General features: G+C 38.9%; 2 protein-coding genes across 2 annotated transcripts; both read left to right on the top strand.

Moving 5' to 3' along the window:
- The first annotated feature begins 4,004 nt into the window (after positions 1-4,004).
- Positions 4,005-8,953, top strand: LOC131800609 (uncharacterized). The gene is made up of 3 exons (XM_059118053.1): positions 4,005-4,023; positions 5,091-5,303; positions 5,364-8,953. Exons 2-3 carry the CDS (start codon positions 5,093-5,095, stop codon positions 8,789-8,791), a joined length of 3,639 nt encoding a protein of 1,212 aa, XP_058974036.1. The 5' UTR covers positions 4,005-4,023; positions 5,091-5,092; the 3' UTR covers positions 8,792-8,953.
- A 316-nt stretch (positions 8,954-9,269) lies between these two features.
- Positions 9,270-16,860, top strand: LOC101893500 (nuclear pore complex protein Nup98-Nup96). Its single transcript, XM_011296896.3, has 12 exons — positions 9,270-9,941; positions 10,014-12,450; positions 12,512-13,100; positions 13,164-13,266; positions 13,338-13,508; positions 13,574-13,818; positions 13,887-14,154; positions 14,221-14,975; positions 15,160-15,416; positions 15,488-15,897; positions 15,965-16,092; positions 16,147-16,860. Exons 1-12 carry the CDS (start codon positions 9,665-9,667, stop codon positions 16,480-16,482), a joined length of 5,976 nt encoding a protein of 1,991 aa, XP_011295198.2. The 5' UTR covers positions 9,270-9,664; the 3' UTR covers positions 16,483-16,860.
- The last annotated feature ends 955 nt before the right edge of the window (positions 16,861-17,815 follow it).

The following is a 17,815-nucleotide window of genomic DNA, read 5'->3' as shown; positions in this document are numbered from 1 at the left end:
TTAAATGACAACTCTCCCACAAGCCAGGGATACATAGGTCGAGTTGTGACCAATCGATTAATCGTTGCGGAAATATCGCAGACTTTTATCGGTAATCGATTTTTTTATCATGTTTTCAGTTTGTTAGATTGCGTTTACACCAGATAGATTTTGTTTAACTGATAGCTGTATTTAACTACCACATAAAAACTTGGACTATTATTTTACCCTGTCTTTACAAAAGACAAGACAACTGACTTCATAGAATAATTTTGTGTGTCTGGTTACTATTACACAGTTTTTTTTTTCAGCCGCTTCTTTATAATAGAGTAAGGAAGTTTTATTCTTTTTTGCCGGAAAAAGTGAAAAGTAAGGAGACCCTGATAAAAATTTAAAACAATAAGCTGATTTGTCAAAACAAAGCAATTAGGTTTTGATTTGCAAAATAAAGATATTTTTAAATTGCTTGTCCAAATATAATTCATTACAAGAAGAAGAAGTTGAGTCTGAAGGTCCAAAGGTGAGAATGCATAAAACGCGTTTTTGACTGGCTTATGTCTTCCGCTGGCTTCTTCATAGAGGAACAAAGGAGTTTTAGGTTGACTTAGTTCGATTTTGACCAGAAGCCAGAGGACGACTTAAACCAGTCAACTAAGTGATTTATATATTCCTACCCATGGCAGAAGAATACAGGTAGACGCGTCGACACAGCTGCTGGGACAATGAACTGTCAAACCAATCTTGGAATTGAAAATGTTGAATGAAAAATTATTTAAACTTGTAAAAATAGTTGAAAAACGCGAATTATATTAGTCTCCGAATGACGTAGTATAAGAAAACATATAAAAATCTACATATATTTGAAAAAACATTTGCATTTTTTGACATATCAATGCTCCCAAGCGTTGATGCCATGATTCCTACCCATGCCAGAAGAATACAGGTAGAAGTATCAACGCTTGGAATCATTGATATGTCAAAAAATTTAAATGGTTTTTCAAAGATACGTCGATTTTTATATTTTTTCTTATACTATGACATTCGAAGGTTATTATAATTCGTGTTTTCAACAATATTTATAAATTTAAATAATTTCTCATTCAACATTTTCAATTCCAAAATTGGTTTGACAGTTCATTGTCTCAGCAGCTGTGTCGATGCGTCTACCTATATTCTTCTACCATGAAAAACATCAAAACAACGAATAATAAATTTATAATAAATTTTCTGTCATTGAATGATAGATACCGCTGAAAACGTGACACAAATCATCCAAATGCCGAAAAATGGGGGGACAGGTTGTTAGGGTGCAATGTTAAATTTGTAGATATTTTTCTGGTATTTGGCTTTAATTTTCTGTAATTTACCTTGTCAAATTTCACCAAATAAAAAACAGGTTCCCATTTCTGATTTCTGTGTATACAATATACATTTTGACAATGGGATGTTGGCCAATGAATAATTTTGCAAAAAATGCATGACTTTACCTTCTTAATTCTACCATGGGAACGGTCTTCGTTACATATTACAGTGGTTTCTATTTACCTGCAACAACATTAGCTGCGCATTGGCCTTTGCAGACCAAAAAACTTTTGTTATGCCATTTTTTTCTGAATCCCTTTATTTGAATTGTATTTAAGTGCCCAATCGATAGCTGCACATTGGACATTCCTGCCTCGAAAATTTGGTAATTTTTTTTAATTTGGTTACAAAAGTTGTATTTATCTGAACAAGAAAATTTTTTGCAAACTCAAAAAAGACACTAAAAACTACCACTTCGTTTTTGTATTCGCAAAAACAATAACAACACAAGAAAAGAGCATGCATTAAAAACATATTCTCGCTTCCTCTCCCACACTAAAAGATGGTTATGCTGGATAAAACACCACTGATGCTCAAATACATACGAATAGAAAATTAAAGATACCTGCACTTTTTGTGCACGTAAGTAAAATTAAAGATACCTGCTTCATTGTGCAGATAAGTGCAATGAAGCTACCTGCATTTTGGGCATTGCTGCACAAGATGTCGTGCAATTTTTGATTGTGCAGGTAAGCAAAAAATACTGTACATGAACAGAGAGTAACTCAATACGTCAACGTTACGTTAATAGCCATTTACATCGACGTCTGACTGACCATGACATTTCCTTTTTTGCTCAGCAATTGAAATTTTCAAACACTACAAATTAGTTGATCAAATTCTGTCAAGAAGATATAAAGCAAACATCGACTTTTCGATTTTGTGCAAAAAGTGAAAATTTGAATTTTTCAACAAACGACCGTCAAGAAGTTATTATTATTACTTTCATGTGTTATTGATTCGATTGGAATTCGTGGTTAAATTAAGTGTACATCAAATATTTAAAATATTAGCATTGATGTTGCAGTAAAATCAGTGCTCTCGTGTGGTAATTTCACAATAATTAGCTTAGCATGAAACCTGTTGCATTGTAGAAGTGTTTTTTGTATACGTTTTAATATGAGTTGCATAGAATGGTATAGTTGGGGATCCCCTTTGCCCGGATGCTGTTGTGTGGACATTAGTCACTTGATAGCTGTTAGGGTTCTATAGATTGTTTAAGAGAATTACCGACTATTGTGATAGGGGTCTGAAAATCGTTTTTATTAGAGCTAATATTAACGGCGTATTAGTGATGTAGCCAGCTCTGTTTCGTTTTAACGGTACAAATGCGAACTCGAAAGAAAATCAACAATTCTCTAAGTATTTCTTCAATTTAAAAAAAAATCGAAAGATTAAAAAAATGCAAGGAATGTTTTTTTAGCTATATGTGTTAGAGTTTTTAACACACGAAATTGTATGAGTATTCTAATTTTTTATTGTTCATATCACTGGATTCATGTCACTCCATCTTGAAAATGTAAAGAGTCAGCACTAATTTGGCATACATACTGTGGACCACTACATGGGGTGCTTTACAAAATTCTGGGGTGCTTTACAAAGAAATATCTGTCTGCGGTAAACAAGACTACTTTAGAATATCTTGAAAGAGTACAATGAAAAGTCCTTAAAAAGTTTTTTTTTTGTCCAGGTATGTTTGATAAAACGAAAGAGCCAACAAATGTTGGGGTTCTGAGTAAATCAAGGAACTCTTCACTATTCGGAGAGAGGACACAGCAAGTAGAACCATTTATATTTGGCTCGGCAAACAACAAATCACAATCTGCAGGAACTTTTGGGGAAACGATGAAAAATAATACAAACTGTTTTGGAAGTAATGGAAATTTTGAGATTTCCTTTAAATGTACGTAGCGATGGATACCGATAAAAATGTAACACAAATCATTCAAATGCCGAAAAATGGGGGGACAGGTTGTTAGGATGCAATATTAAATTTGTAGATATTTTTCGGTATTTGGCTGGATTTTTCTGTAATTTACCTTGTCAAATTTCACTGAATAGAGAACAGGTTTCCATCATTGATTTCTGTGTATACAATATAAATGTTGACAATGGAATGTTGTCAAATAAATAATTTTGCAAAAAAAGCCAACATATGGCTGCATGACTTTACCTTCTTAATTCTACCATGGGAACAGTTATCGTTACATTCCTGCATTACTGGAACAGGCTAATATGACCGTACTATGAATTCAAAAAAAGATTTCATTTATTATTACTATTATTATTTTACTCTTTGCTATATATTTACTCACTTTAAAAAGCACGATTATATTACATGAACAGGGAGTAACTCAATACGTCAACGTTACGTTAATAGCCATTTACATCGACGTCTGACTGACCATGACATTTCCTTTTGTGCTCAGCAATTGAAATTTTCAAACACTACAAATTAGTTGATCAAATTCTGTCAAGAAGATATTAAGCAATAATCGACTTTCCGAGTTTCCGATTTTGTGCTAAAAGTGAAAACTCGAATTTTACAACAATCGACTGTCAAGAAGTTAGTATTATTAATCTCAGTTATTAATTCGATTGAAATTCGTGTTTAAATTAAGTGTACATCAAATATTTAACATATTAGCATTGATGTTGCAGTAAAATCAGTGTTCTCGTGCGGTAATTTCACAATAATTAGCTTAGCTTATCAAACTGATGAAGCAAGCTGTTGTGTATTTTGGAATAAAAATCAGCACGCGATGAATAAGATTTAATTCTATAACTCTTTATTTAATATTTAACACAACAAAGTTTTATAAAATATAAAAATGCTGATTGAACGGTTTGATGATTAAAATGGCCGTGAATTATGCTAACAATAACTACAATAACTTGACAGCAATGGCTAATAGCTGCAAAGTAACGTTTAACAAATTAGTACAAACAGAGACATTTTCATTCCAAGGGAACATTTAACATTACAGGTTTACCACCCAATATTAATAAAGTAACTACTACTACTGAAAAGCACCACATGAGCTGAAACATTGGATTGGTGTAAATACATGCATATTTACTACGACATCTGTTGCATTGTACAAGTCTTTTTGTATACGTTTTAATATGAGTTGCATAGAGTGGAATGTTGGGGGATCCCATTTACCCGGATGCTCTTGTGTGGACATTAGTCACTTGACAGCTGTTAGGGTTCTATAGACTGTTTAAGAGAATTACCGGCTATTGTGATAGGGATCTGAAAATCGTTTTTATTAGAGCTAATATTAACGGCGTATTAGTGATGTAGCCAGCTCTGGGGGCCTGTTTCGTTTTAACGGTACAAATTCGAACTCGAAAGAAAATCAAAATAATTCTCACAAATCTCCAAGTATTTCTTCAATTTAAAAATAAATCGAAAGATTAAAAAAATGCAAGGCATGTTTTTATTTGCTATATGTGTTAACACGCGAAAGTGTATAAATGTTCTAATTTTTTATCGTTCATATCACTGAATTCATGTCACTCCATCTTGAAAATGTAAAGAGTCAGCACTAATTTGGCATACATACTGTGGACCACTATATGGGGTGCTTTACAAAAATCTATAATTTTGTTATGACAAAACTTCCAAATACAAAACTTCCAAAAATAGAGTAGAAATATCTGTCTGTGGTAAACAAGACTACTTTAGAATATCTTGAAAGAGTACAATGAAAAGTCCTTAAAAAGTTATTTTTTTTTTTATCCAGGTATGTTTGATAAAACGAAAGAGCCAACAAATGTTGGGTTTGGGAGTAACTTAAGGAACACTTCACTATTCGGAGAGAGGACACAGCAAGTAGAACTATTTATATTTGGCTCGGCAAACAACGAATCGCAATCTGAAGGAACTTTTGGGGCAATGATGAAAAATAATACAAACTGTTTTGGAAGTAATGGAAATTTTGAGATTTCCTTTAAATGTAAGTAGCTATATGTCTTTTTTTACATATTTCAATTCACGCGAATTTTTCCATAAATAGTTCCACAAAGTTCCGAGCAATTCCCGAAAAACACCAAAGCGACATTTGGTAGAGGTTTCGATCAAAGAAAATCAAGAAAATCGACTACCATGTTGGCGTTTGGTGATAAGAACATTTCGATTTATCGTAAACTATTTGGCAGCCCTCAAGAGACACCGGCAAACTCTAGTTCTGGCACTAGTGATTTTTTCAAAATATTTGGCTCATTGAGTTCAAACCCAAACCGTGATTTTAATCGAAGTGCAAACAACACCTCGCATAAACAGACAACAAACACGCTTTTTGGTCAAGATGGGACATCCTCAAATACCAGTGGTTTCGGTGCAGAAAGAAACTCAGCTTCCAGTAAAGCTCCAGATGGAAATACCTCAGCTGACCTTTTTGGTCAACCCAAAAACCAACCCCTTACATTTTCCTCTTCAAAGCCTTCCGCTACAACGGCATGCAAAAATTTACATGATAGCACAGCTGAATGTTCAAGACCTATGGCCGGCTTTGGTGAACTTCAACACTCCACTAGTTTTGGCTCTACGACAACTCTGAGCTCAACCCAAAATTGTGTTGACCAAAACGCAAACAACAGACCGCAAAAGCAGACCACAAACTCAAGTGCCAATAGCTTCAAACCTTTACAGAAACCTTTGGTCACAGACTCGGCTTCCAGAATACCTCCAGAGGAAAATACCTCAGCTGACCTTTTTGGTCAACCCAAAAACCAACCCCTTACATTTTCCTCTTCAAAGCCTTCCGCTACAACGGCATGCAAAAATCTACATGATAGCACAGCTGAATGTTCAAGACCTATGGCCGGCTTTGGTGAACTTCAACACTCCACTAGTTTTGGCTCTACGACAACTCTGAGCTCAACCCAAAATTGTGATGATCAAAATGGAAACAACAGACCGCAAAAGCAGACCACAAAGTCAAGTGTCAATAGCTTCAAACCTTTACAGAAACCTTTGGTCACAGACTCGGCTACCAGAATACCTCCAGAGGAAAATACCTCAGCTGACCTTTTTGGTCAACCCAAAAACCAACACCTTACATTTGCCTCTGCAAAGCCTTCAGCTACAACGGCAAGCAAAAATCAACATGATAGCACAGCTGAAAGTCCAAGACCTATGGCCGGCTTTGGTGAACTTCAACAGTCCACTAGTTTTGGCTCTACGACAACTCTGAGCTCAACCCAAAATTGTGTTGATCAAAACGCAAACAACAGACCGCAAAATCAGACCACAAAGTCAAGTGCCAATAGCTTCAAACCATTACAGAAACCTTTGGTCACAGACTCGGCTTCCAGAATACCTCCAGAGGAAAATACCTCAGCTGACCTTTTTGGTCAACCCAAAAACCAACCCCTTACATTTTCCTCTGCAGAGCCTTCAGCTACAACGGCATGCAAAAATCAACATGATAGCACAGCTGAAAGTCCAAGACCTATGACCGGCTTTGGTGAACTTCAACAGTCCACTAGTTTTGGCTCTACGACAACTCTGAGCTCAACCCAAAATTGTGTTGATCAAAACGCAAACAACAGACCGCAAAAGCAGACCACAAAGTCAAGTGCCAATAGCTTCAAACCTTTACAGAAACCTTTGGTCACAGACTCGGCTTCCAGAATACCTCCAGAGGAAAATACCTCAGCTAACCTTTTTGGTCAACCCAAAAACCAACCCCTTACATTTTCCTCTGCAGAGCCTTCAGCTACAACGGCAAGCAAAAATCAACATGATAGCACAGCTGAAATTCCAAGACCTATGGCCGGCTTTGGTGAACTTCAACAGTCCACTAGTTTTGGCTCTACGACAACTCTGAGCTCAACCCAAAATTGTGTTGATCAAAGCGCAAACAACAGATCGCAAAAGCAAACCACAAAGTCAAGTGCCAATAGCTTCAAACCTTTACAGAAACCTTTGGTCACAGACTCAGCTTCCAGTAAAGCTCCAGATGGAAATACCTCAGCTGAGCTTTTTGGTCAATCCAAAAACCAACCCTTTACATTTTCCTCTGCAAAGCCTTCAGCTACAACGGCAAGCAAAACTCAGGCCGGCTTTGGTTCTGCGACAACTACTTCCAACCTTTTTGGATGTTGTGGGTCAAGCCAAAATCATAAATTTTATCAAACCGCAGACCACAGACCAGAAAAGCAAACCACAATATCTCTGTTTGGTCAAAATAGGGCGTCCTCAAGTGCCAGTGGCCTAAAATCGGTTGGAACAAACTCGACTTCCAGAGGACCATCGGCGGATAATATCCCAGCTAAACTGAATAGTTCTGCATCTAACAATCTATCCGCTAACAATGTCAAAGATAGTGAAACCACAAATGCATATATTAAACCGACGAATTCAACTTCTGTCAGTCAGACGCCTGCGGCCACCAAAAATGAAAAAAGCGCTGCTTCCTCTGAATTATATGGTGGTGCAAGTACCTCAAACAATGTCAGTCAGATGCCGTTACCTACCGATAATGGTACTGAGACTCAAATCAAATCCGATACTCAAAGAAATACCGAAGCTGCTAAAACTTGCTCTCAGACGTCTTTGGTGCCCAATAACAACACTTCTGATATTGAAACCAATACCGGTAAGACCTCTAATAGCACGGTAGGTGTAGATGGGAGTACATCGGAAAACGAAGCGTTAAGAAACTTCAGTCACATTCCTTTTCTCAACAGTGCCAGAGCAACTGGCGTTACGAGTAAATCCCCTAAGGAGAATGTCATAGCAACAAATAATGCCAACAATTACAGCGACAGCGAATCCGCTAATTCTACAACAATCCCCCAAAACGAAGTAGATGCCACAGAGCTTTCCTTTTCTATGCTACATATCCCACCATTCTCTATCGAAAACCCAGAAGACGGGTTTACATATGTCGAATCACAATTTGCCACGGCCTCTATCGTTGGCGATTTTATAAAATATCGTACCGTTTTGAACGCCATTAAAAATAACTCTTTGTTAAAAATCTCCGATGCCGAAATACCACCACCCAACAACACCTCAGATAAGTATGGACAATTGAAAAGGAAAATTCTTCTAAAATGCAACAGACAAAACCTAACCATAAAAGCACTAAAAGATCTAGAACTTGGTAAAATGACCCCTACACAGTTGTTAAATAAAATGCGTATTATGGGCGGCATAGATATAAACGATGACATTATAAAACCAATTTGGATGAATTGTTTGCCCTTCGAGGTACAGAATATAATTTCAATAAGTAGCGATGATCTCAGCACGTTGGCTGTAATGGCTGATAAAATTATGGCATTGATAAGGGGAATATCGCACACCAGCACGTTTGCTCTAACGTCAAGTGAGCCCCGGACATACCCGCACTCCAGTTTGGAGCTACAAATATCTTTGTTGACCAAAGAAATTGCCGATTTAAAAATGAAAGTAACTGAACGTCCGGCTCAGTAAAAGACGATACAACTCTGAGCATGTTGCATTGAAATGCCTGGACCCTTTTGTTATATGTGTATGTGTTTTTGTACCTCCATGTATTAGATTTAAGTTTCCAATTTTCTATAGCGATAATGCTTCCTTCATTCACCCATAAATTGTTATACAAACTTAAAGATATATCCCTGTTTTTATACCATTCAATTTGAAATAAATATAAAAGAAGCAAAATACCAAAACTGGCAACAGTTTCTACAACTCAGGGTACAATAATTTTGCAAGTTGGGGCATAAAAATAACCTAAATACATATTTTTTCTTATGTTAGTCTTGTAATGTCAAATGTAAAACATCTGCCGTCTGATGACGCCTTAGACATACATTTCAAAAGCAACGATACGTTTAAACCAAACAACGACACGTTTACGTGCGTTACGTACACCACTAACCCCCAATCACATTGACTTGTTCTAAAATGTGTTCTAAAAACGAAATGGTATGAAATGAAATCTGAAAAGTCAATTTCTACTCCATGATTCGAAAGTGACGCTTCGCAAAAAATATACGAAAAAGTTGTGGAATTTGTGTGCAAATTATACGCCGTATTAGTAGAAAGACAAGTGCTGAGCATTTTCCGGCAAAGGAATTGACATTTGGGCTTCAAGCGGTCAATTGTCCGGGCAATTTCACAACAAAATCGTCGCCCAAGATTATGTTTGGTTTTTAAGAAACTTTTGTCAAATTAAGCGAACCACAAGGAAAGACATTACATTTTAACAGCGAGAGAGTAGGGAGAGGCGACGAACACGCTTTTTCGGTTACGGCGCCAAAAAAATAAACAAAGAAAAAATAATAAACAATAAAAGCGAATAGTGAATAAAAATTAATTAAAATGTTTGGTGGAGCAAAACCCACATTTGGCTCGACGGCACCGACCACAGGTTTTGGCGGTTTTAACAATACCACGACCTCATCGCCATTTGGCCAGTCGGCATTTGGCAAACCGGCCACAAGTGCCTTTGGAGCAGCCCCCACCTTTGGATCTCAACAAACGCAGCCATCTATGTTTGGCTCCACAGCGGCACAGCCACAATCGACGGGACTTTTTGGTGGGGCAAGTACTTCGACGGCATTTGGTGCCACCACAACGACCCAACCAGCTTTTGGTTGTAAGTAGAAACACAATAAATAATCTCACCCATCTTTTAACATGTTTTTTTTTTTCGTTACTGCCCTTTTAGCTTTTGCCCAACCCCAACAAAATACCTCCCTCTTTGGTGCAGCTCAACCTCAAGCCAATTCAACATCATTATTTGGCCAACCTGCAGCTACATCGGCATTTGGTGCCGCTGTTAAACCTGGTGGCTTAGGTGGTTTCGGTCAAACGGCAACCCAACCTACCACCTCCCTCTTTGCACAACCTGCTGCCTCCACAAGTGCCAGTGGTTTTGGCACCTTTGGCCAAGCTGCTCCAACTACCACCAGTGTTTTTGGCAGTTCCACCACATCGGCATTTGGTCAACCGGCCAATGCTGCTGCGGCCGCCAATCCAGGTACATCCATTGCCAAATATGTGACCACAATCGGCACAGATACTCTTATGAAAGGTGGCCAACCCAACAATGTCAATACCAAACAGCACTGCATTACCGCCATGAAGGAATACGAAGGCAAATCCCTGGAAGAATTACGTATGGAAGATTATTTGGCCAATCGTAAAGGTCCTCAGACGGGTACAACTACAGGGTTTGGCTTCGGGGCGGCAGCACAACCGGCAACAGGAACGGGGTTATTTGGTTCCACCACCCAACCAACCACAGGTCTATTTGGCCAGCCCGCGGCCGGCGGCACTGAAAACAAAGGTCTGTTTGGAAACACTACAAGTGCCTTTGGTCAACAGCCCAGTACCGGGTTTGGTGCCACAGCCACACAACCATTTGGCGCCAAGCCATTTGGTGCAACAGGAACGACAGGATTTGGTGCCACAGCAACAGACAATTCAAATCCTTTCGGAGCCAAACCGGCATTTGGACAAACAGCGCAACCATCAATGTTTGGACAAACTCCTGCAACCAGTACAGCACCGGCTTTTGGGCAAACAACAACAGGATTTGGTTCAGCCTTTGGACAAAATACCACACAGCAACAACCATCATTGTTTGGACAGCAACAAGCTAATGATCCCAATAAACCCGCTTTTGGCTTGGGTGGAGTGTCAACAGCCAATACCGGATTTGGAGGTTTTGGTAATACGGCCACAAGCACAGCCAGTGGTGGCTTGTTTGGTGCAAAACCCGCAACGGGTTTTGGTGCAGCACCAGCTTTTGGCCAAACATCTACTGCATCTACGGGTTTTGGCAATTTCTCCTTGCAAAACACAAACACCACGGGAGGCGGTCTATTTGGAAATACAACTCTCAACAAACCAGCCACATCTGGGTTTGGAGCTTTTGGCACCCAGACATCTACAGCAGCGCCGCTTAATTTCAATTCTGGCACTGGAGGAACATCACTTTTTGGCAATACGGCTGCCAAGCCGGGTGGAATGTTTGGTACCACACTGGGTGGCACCCAGAATACTACAGGCGGTGGTTTATTTGGCACTACGGGCACATCAGCGTTTGGCACCGGCAATACCACGTTGGGTGGTGGATTTGGTACAACACTTGGTGGTGGCCTAAGCACCATGGGTGGTTTACCTGGCACGCCCCAACAACAGCAACAGGTGCCCATACATCAGCAGATTCTATCCAAAGTCACCTCACCCTACGGGGATAATCCCATTTTTAAGGATTTAAAGAGAAACGAAGAAAACGACCCAACCAAGGCAACCAATCCAGCAGCACAAAAGGCAATTTTGGAGTGTGGAAATATGAGCAGTCAATTTAAGGTGGCCACAAAGTCTTCACCAAGTGTGGTACGGGTAAAACCAATTGGTTCATCGTTGACCAAGAAATCACTTTTTGAGGGTCTGGAGGAATTTGATGCCAGTGTGGAAAGTTTCAGTTTGAAACCCAATGCCAAACGGTTGATATTGAAACCCAAAAATAATCAGTCCTTGGGTTCAGCTGGTGGTAGTACACAGACGCCACCTGCCAGCCATCAAAATACACCGCAACGCCAAGTTACTGGCAGTGGCAGTGGTCTGGGGCAAGATCTACGAAATGAATCGTTCTCAGGAGAGATACCAACAGAACCTCCCGCAAAGGAGTCAGCAGTGACATCTAGTGGAGGAATCGGACCCGGTGGTAGGGGTACCCCTCTCAGCAGTGGTACTCCAAGTGGAAGCAATAATGCCATCGGTGGTACTGGTAGTGCTTTAGATTCCAGTCGCCGTGAATCTTGGTTGCATCCCAATAACTTGGAAAAGGTGCGCCAGCATAATTTGAATGCTGGCTTTGAGCCGGTCTCTTCCCATAACAGCACCTTAACAGAATTGGTGCCCCGCAAGCCCTTGGAGACATTCACGGGACGTATGTCCGTATCCACGGTGCAAGAAAATCCATTCGAAGATCAGCCATCGAGATTGGAGGGCAATGTTTCGGCCGCTGGCGGTGGTGCAAATGAAAGTATTTTATCTAGTCGCTCCTACAGCGGAGAAGACAAATCAATTTTGATCGAAGAAAACCAGGCGGATTATGAAGAACATCCCACAGGCATAACACTAAGAAGAGTGGGGTAAGTCATAAAAAAGATTGACTTTGAATTGTTAGTTTTAAATTGTTTTTGTGATTTTCAGCTATTACACCATACCCTCATTGGATGATTTGAAATCCTATTTGGCTGAGGATGGCTCCTGTGTTGTGCCCAATTTCACGGTAGGCCGCGAGGGTTATGGCAATGTCTACTTTGGCAAAGAAATGGATGTGGCCGGCTTAAATCTGGATGAAATTGTTCATTTTCGCAATAAGGAAATCATTATATATCCCGATGATGATAATAAACCACCCATTGGCCAGGGCTTAAATCGTGAGGCTCAAGTAACGCTGGATCAAGTGTGGCCATTGGACAAGAGTATACATGAACCCATCAAGGATCCCCAACGTTTGGCTGAAATGGATTGGGAGGCGAAATTGAGACGTGTATGCGATAAGAATGATACACGTTTTATTGAATATCGTCCTGAAACAGGAAGCTGGGTATTCCGTGTAAAACATTTCTCCAAATATGGGCTAAATGATAGCGATGAAGAGGAGGAGCTGCCAACCGATCCCAAGAAGGCAAAAATGGGAACTACAGCCATGGATGCAGCCAAACAACAGCCGGGAGCTACGGGGATGGTGCGTCAGGATAAAATGACTTTGGCTGCTTTGAAAAATGCCCAAAAGGTATTTGAATAAAAATTACGGGTAATAATTTAGAAGCTAATAGAGATTCGTTTTATTTCATAGATCTCCGAAGATGCGGCACGTTCTTTGGATCCAAAATCGTTGACAAATGCTGGATTCTATCCCATGGATGAATCGGCGGAATTTATGTTGATGGATAAGACACGTAAGTTGTTATGGTTTGCCAAAGAAAAAATAGATAAAATGTTATAAAAATGTTTTGTTTTTTTTTTTCAGAATATTTTCAAAACAATGGCAATGATTTTTCCATGTTTGACCATCCACCCCAAAACTACAAACAGGGACTAACTAGTCCCACAGCCACTTTGGCCCGCGATATGGGTACAGATGCCCACAAATTACAATTGATGAAGGCCTCATTTTTCATTGAGGATGATAATAAATCTGGTATGCTAAATTTCGTCAATTGGCCTTGGGATTTTGGAAATGATTTTGATTTGTTTGCTTTATAGAAACCTCCGAATACGGTCTGCAAAGGGACTTTAATCGCAATATGCCAGCTACGGGTGGCCTTTTTGGTCGTCACATTCATGATATGTACGATTCCTCGCAGTCATTGTGGAAAGATGGCCCAGGTTTGGGTGGCCATCTGTCGGAGACCTCAAGCCAGGCCGATTTTGGCAATGTTTTGGCCTCGCCACCAGCCCCAGCTTCATCGGCCGGCTCTGTGATAAGTGTTTTAAAATCAAAGGAGGCAGTAAGTTTAAACCATCTGCTGTAGATTTGTTTTTTTTTTTTTATTTTTTTTTTTCTCTACCTTTAAAGCATAAGTCAACTGGAGCCGGCGATTCCGAATCCATTGCGGAAAAAGTTGTCACCAAAATGCCACCATTTCTTGTCCGACCCAAGGTGGCCATGGTTAAGAGTTTGGCGGCCCAAGTACCATTGTCTAAATCCATTGCATATCCCCTAAGATTTAAATGGCCTGCCGATTTGGGACTCTATAATGGCAGGAAATTTAAAATGGGCTTTGGCCCACAAAACTCTCTGATTGTGCCAACCACACGCAACAATTTGAATCGTGAAATTAAATGTAGGTTTTGATTTTGAATAGATATATTAAAATTTATTTATAATAATTATTTATCTTTCATTGCAGCCCAAAATCTGTTGGAGGTTTCCTCTCTGCTCTTCAAGATTCGTGGCATAAATGACTTCTCCAGCACGGTCTTACAGCAAATTAAATTGTCCGCCACCCAGTCATATGAGAATTTCAAGGAGAGTATTGTCGATCATTTACAAATCCAGTTGAGAAATTCGCAACAACAGGATGTGGAGGGCAGTGAATGTCCGTACATAAAATCGGATGGGGGTACTGATCTAATTGTCAAACACTTGGATGAAGCCATAAAGCTAATAAATCTGGGCCCTCAAGAGGAATACAATGTGTCGGTGTGGTCATTGTGTCTAGCCCTCTGGGGTGACCACGAGGCCTTGGAGGGACGTGATCCCACATCACATTTTGTGGTTATGTATCGCCGTAATTTACTCTCTGAATGGCTGGAAAATACCCTAACCGATAAGGATCTATTGTCCCGTACCGTTTCGAAGCATACCTATTTGGAACATCTGATGGACTTGATAATGTGCCATAAGGTCACGGAGGCTTGTGAATTGGCATTTTCTTATGATGATGCCAATATGTCTTTGTTGTTGGCCCAATTGTCATCGGGGCCCACGGTGCGTCAGCTGATGGAAGATCAATTGGCTGCCTGGAATTCGGATAAGGCTGATCAGTTTATACAAGTTGAACGTTTGAAAATGTATATGCTTGTGGCTGGGGTATCGCTTATGTCGTCATCGCATGGTGTCATTAATACCCTGGATGGTATTGAGTGGATTAAAGTGTTGGCGGTAAGACAAAATTTAGAATTATATAAAAATACTCGATTTTAAAAAAATAATAGAAAATTTAAAAATATCCCACAAAAATATATATTAATTAAAATTTGATTTAAATATTATATTCTTTTTAATTATAAAACTATAAAAAAATTCATATAAATTTATATATTTTTTTTTTTTTATTTCATTATAGCTTCAATTATGGTATCTCTCCTCACCTACCTCCTCAATAACGGATGCCCTTTTGGCGTATGAGAAATCATTTAAATCGGAGGAGTTTTTCTGCATGCCTCCCACACCAGTTTACATTGACAATGGTGGCAGTGAACGCCAAAATATCTTTGATTTGCGTTATCATTTGCTACAACTGTTTTCCAAACGAAGTCATCCAATGGAAAGTTTATTGAATCCGGCCACACATACCGTAGATCCCATGGATTATCGTCTAAGGTAAATAAATATATAAAAAAATAAATATATTTTGGTTCAATTGATACTAACCCCAAATAAAACAATTTCAGTTGGCTGTTGCTACAGACCTTGGAGGCATTGGGCTATCGTCACTGTTCCGAGTTGAGTGAATCACAATTGCATGTGGGTTTTGCCTCACAATTGGAAACCAACGATTTATGGGAATGGGCCATATTTGTTTTGCTTCACATTAAGGATAAAAATCAACGTGAATTGGCTGTACAAAATGTGCTCTATCGTTATGTAACGGTGGCCAAGGATATTGCCCTTAGCGACAGGGAGAAATTTGTCATTAATAATTTGGGTGTACCCGAAAAATGGATAGACTATGCCAAGGCCGTTAAGGCGGGAGCTGTGCAAAATTATCATCTGCAGGCTAAATACCTGTTAAAGGCCAAACAATGGTCTTTGGCCCATGAAATTATATTCCAGCATATTGCCCCAGATGCCATAATTAATGGTAATGTGGTATTTAGTTATTAACAAGGGTTTTAGTTTTTTGTTAATATCTTTTCATTTTCACACAGATAATTTGGATTATTTACACAATTTGTTGAGTCAATTTGAATCACCCGATCTAAACAAGGCCGTCAAGGTACCCAATTGGTCGAATCAAGGACAAATATTTCTGGATTTTATAGACATCAATGAAAAGGTAAGTTTTTATGGAACATTTCTTTGAAATGAAATTAAATTACATTATTTTCAGTTCAAGGGTCTGAAATCGCTGAAAACCGAGGCCGACATTGAAGCCCGTTGGGAAAATCTTAAACCCCAATTGGCTGACTTGTGTTCGCGCATTAACCTCCTGCCCTGTCCAACGCCCAAACATCGTTTGTGTCAAAGTGAAATTGCCCAAAATTTAGCATGTCTAGTACGTGGTGTCCTACTCGTTTGTCCCATACTAAATCCCTGTCTTATCATTAAAATTGCGTTGGAACGTTTACCTTTGCCCCAGGAATTTGCCCAGCAGGAGTTGAGAGCATTGCTCGATACTTTGGTGGGTGATCTATCAAAAGTTCAGGTGGTGCCCAATGAGGTGTGACCATGCACCATGCACATAGGATTATTATTAAGAAACGTGGAGTAGTAATTTTAAGTAATATTTTTTTATGTTTTATTCTTCAGGCAAAAATTAAAAAATACATACAATATATAAGCGTCACTTTAACAAATTAAAAGTTATTTAATACATTTATGTTTTTTTTTCTCTCTATAGAATAGTTTTTTGCTCCCCAACCATTTTTTGATTTTTTTTGTTATGGCCAAATTTAAGTTAAATGGAAAAAAATAAATGAAAATAAAGCGAAATCATCATCGTATCATATTATATTAATTTTAAAAGCACGCATTTGGTTTGTTTTAGATCCCAAAAAAGAAAAAAAATACATTTAAATAAAACTTTTGTTAACACCCAAATAAAGCAACAAATTTTTTTATATTTACTGAGTTTTAAAAGGTTACATTGCAAGTTCCCCCCCCCCCCCCTTTTCCAGACATTTGGAAATTTTCGGATTCAAATTCTTCGGAATCCGTATATTTTAAGTATGTAGTGCAGTGGTGCTCAAAACCGTGTTCTAGAACATGAAGAGAAAAAAGAGATAATTTAAAAGAAAATTGAAATTCTATTTTTCTTTATATTTTACGGTTCTATTTAATTGTTTTTAAACACGAATATTTGCTAAAATAATTTATAAAGCAAATGTATAAAAAATATTTGTATAAATAATGACTTAACACTGTTTTGTTCTTGATTTAAATAAGCAAAGAGAAATTTGACTGAAAAGAGATATTTCTTCTTGAGCACCGCTGATGTTCGGCAATATTACAGATGAAAACACCAGCATTGTTTTGGTCAAAAAAGTTAACCCTCGAGCAAATTAATAAATGGGTCTTTTTAATCTTTTTTTTACAAATTTGTCATAAAATTCGACTATAGGTCCAGAAGATGTCAATGATCTAAATCTTACCTAAACGCCAGGAATGGATATACAGGGTGAGATGCAAGAACTGTAACATCATAGAAACCCGCTTCGCAGTGGCACTGGCTCGTGAGCTGAACATATCTCAATATTCCATTCGGCAAATGTTGAAAAATGAGATCGGAGTAAAGCAATTGAAATTCCAAAAAGTGCAAGAACTTACACCGCAACTTAAAGAAGCTAAAGAGTTGCTTCGCTTGGCCGAAAGTGGTGAACTGCCGAATTTGGTGAGAATGAGAAAACATTCGTTGTCCAGCAGTTTGTAAACAAGCAAAATGAAGAGGTCACCTGAAAATGTGCACCTTCAGTTGGCCAACAGAACTCAAGCGCCGGCCATGGTGATGGTGTGGGCCGCCATAACAGCCGATGGTCGATCTCCGCGCCGTCAGACCGTGC

Source organism: Musca domestica, unplaced genomic scaffold, assembly GCF_030504385.1.
Source record: "Musca domestica strain aabys unplaced genomic scaffold, Musca_domestica.polishedcontigs.V.1.1 1, whole genome shotgun sequence".
Taxonomy (NCBI): domain Eukaryota; kingdom Metazoa; phylum Arthropoda; class Insecta; order Diptera; family Muscidae; genus Musca; species Musca domestica.
This window is presented reverse-complemented; position numbering and strand designations above follow the sequence as displayed.

Bases quoted from the DNA above. Each gene is read 5' to 3' on its own strand.
- LOC131800609 (XM_059118053.1), top strand. From the start codon at position 5,093: ATGTTTGATAAAACGAAAGAGCCAACAAATGTTGGGTTTGGGAGTAAC. The intron at 5,304-5,363 runs GTAAGTAGCTAT...TTCCATAAATAG, and splicing joins TTTTGAGATTTCCTTTAAAT to TTCCACAAAGTTCCGAGCAA.
- LOC101893500 (XM_011296896.3), top strand. From the start codon at position 9,665: ATGTTTGGTGGAGCAAAACCCACATTTGGCTCGACGGCACCGACCACA. The intron at 13,819-13,886 runs GTAAGTTTAAAC...CTACCTTTAAAG, and splicing joins TTTTAAAATCAAAGGAGGCA to CATAAGTCAACTGGAGCCGG. The intron at 15,417-15,487 runs GTAAATAAATAT...AAACAATTTCAG, and splicing joins CCCATGGATTATCGTCTAAG to TTGGCTGTTGCTACAGACCT.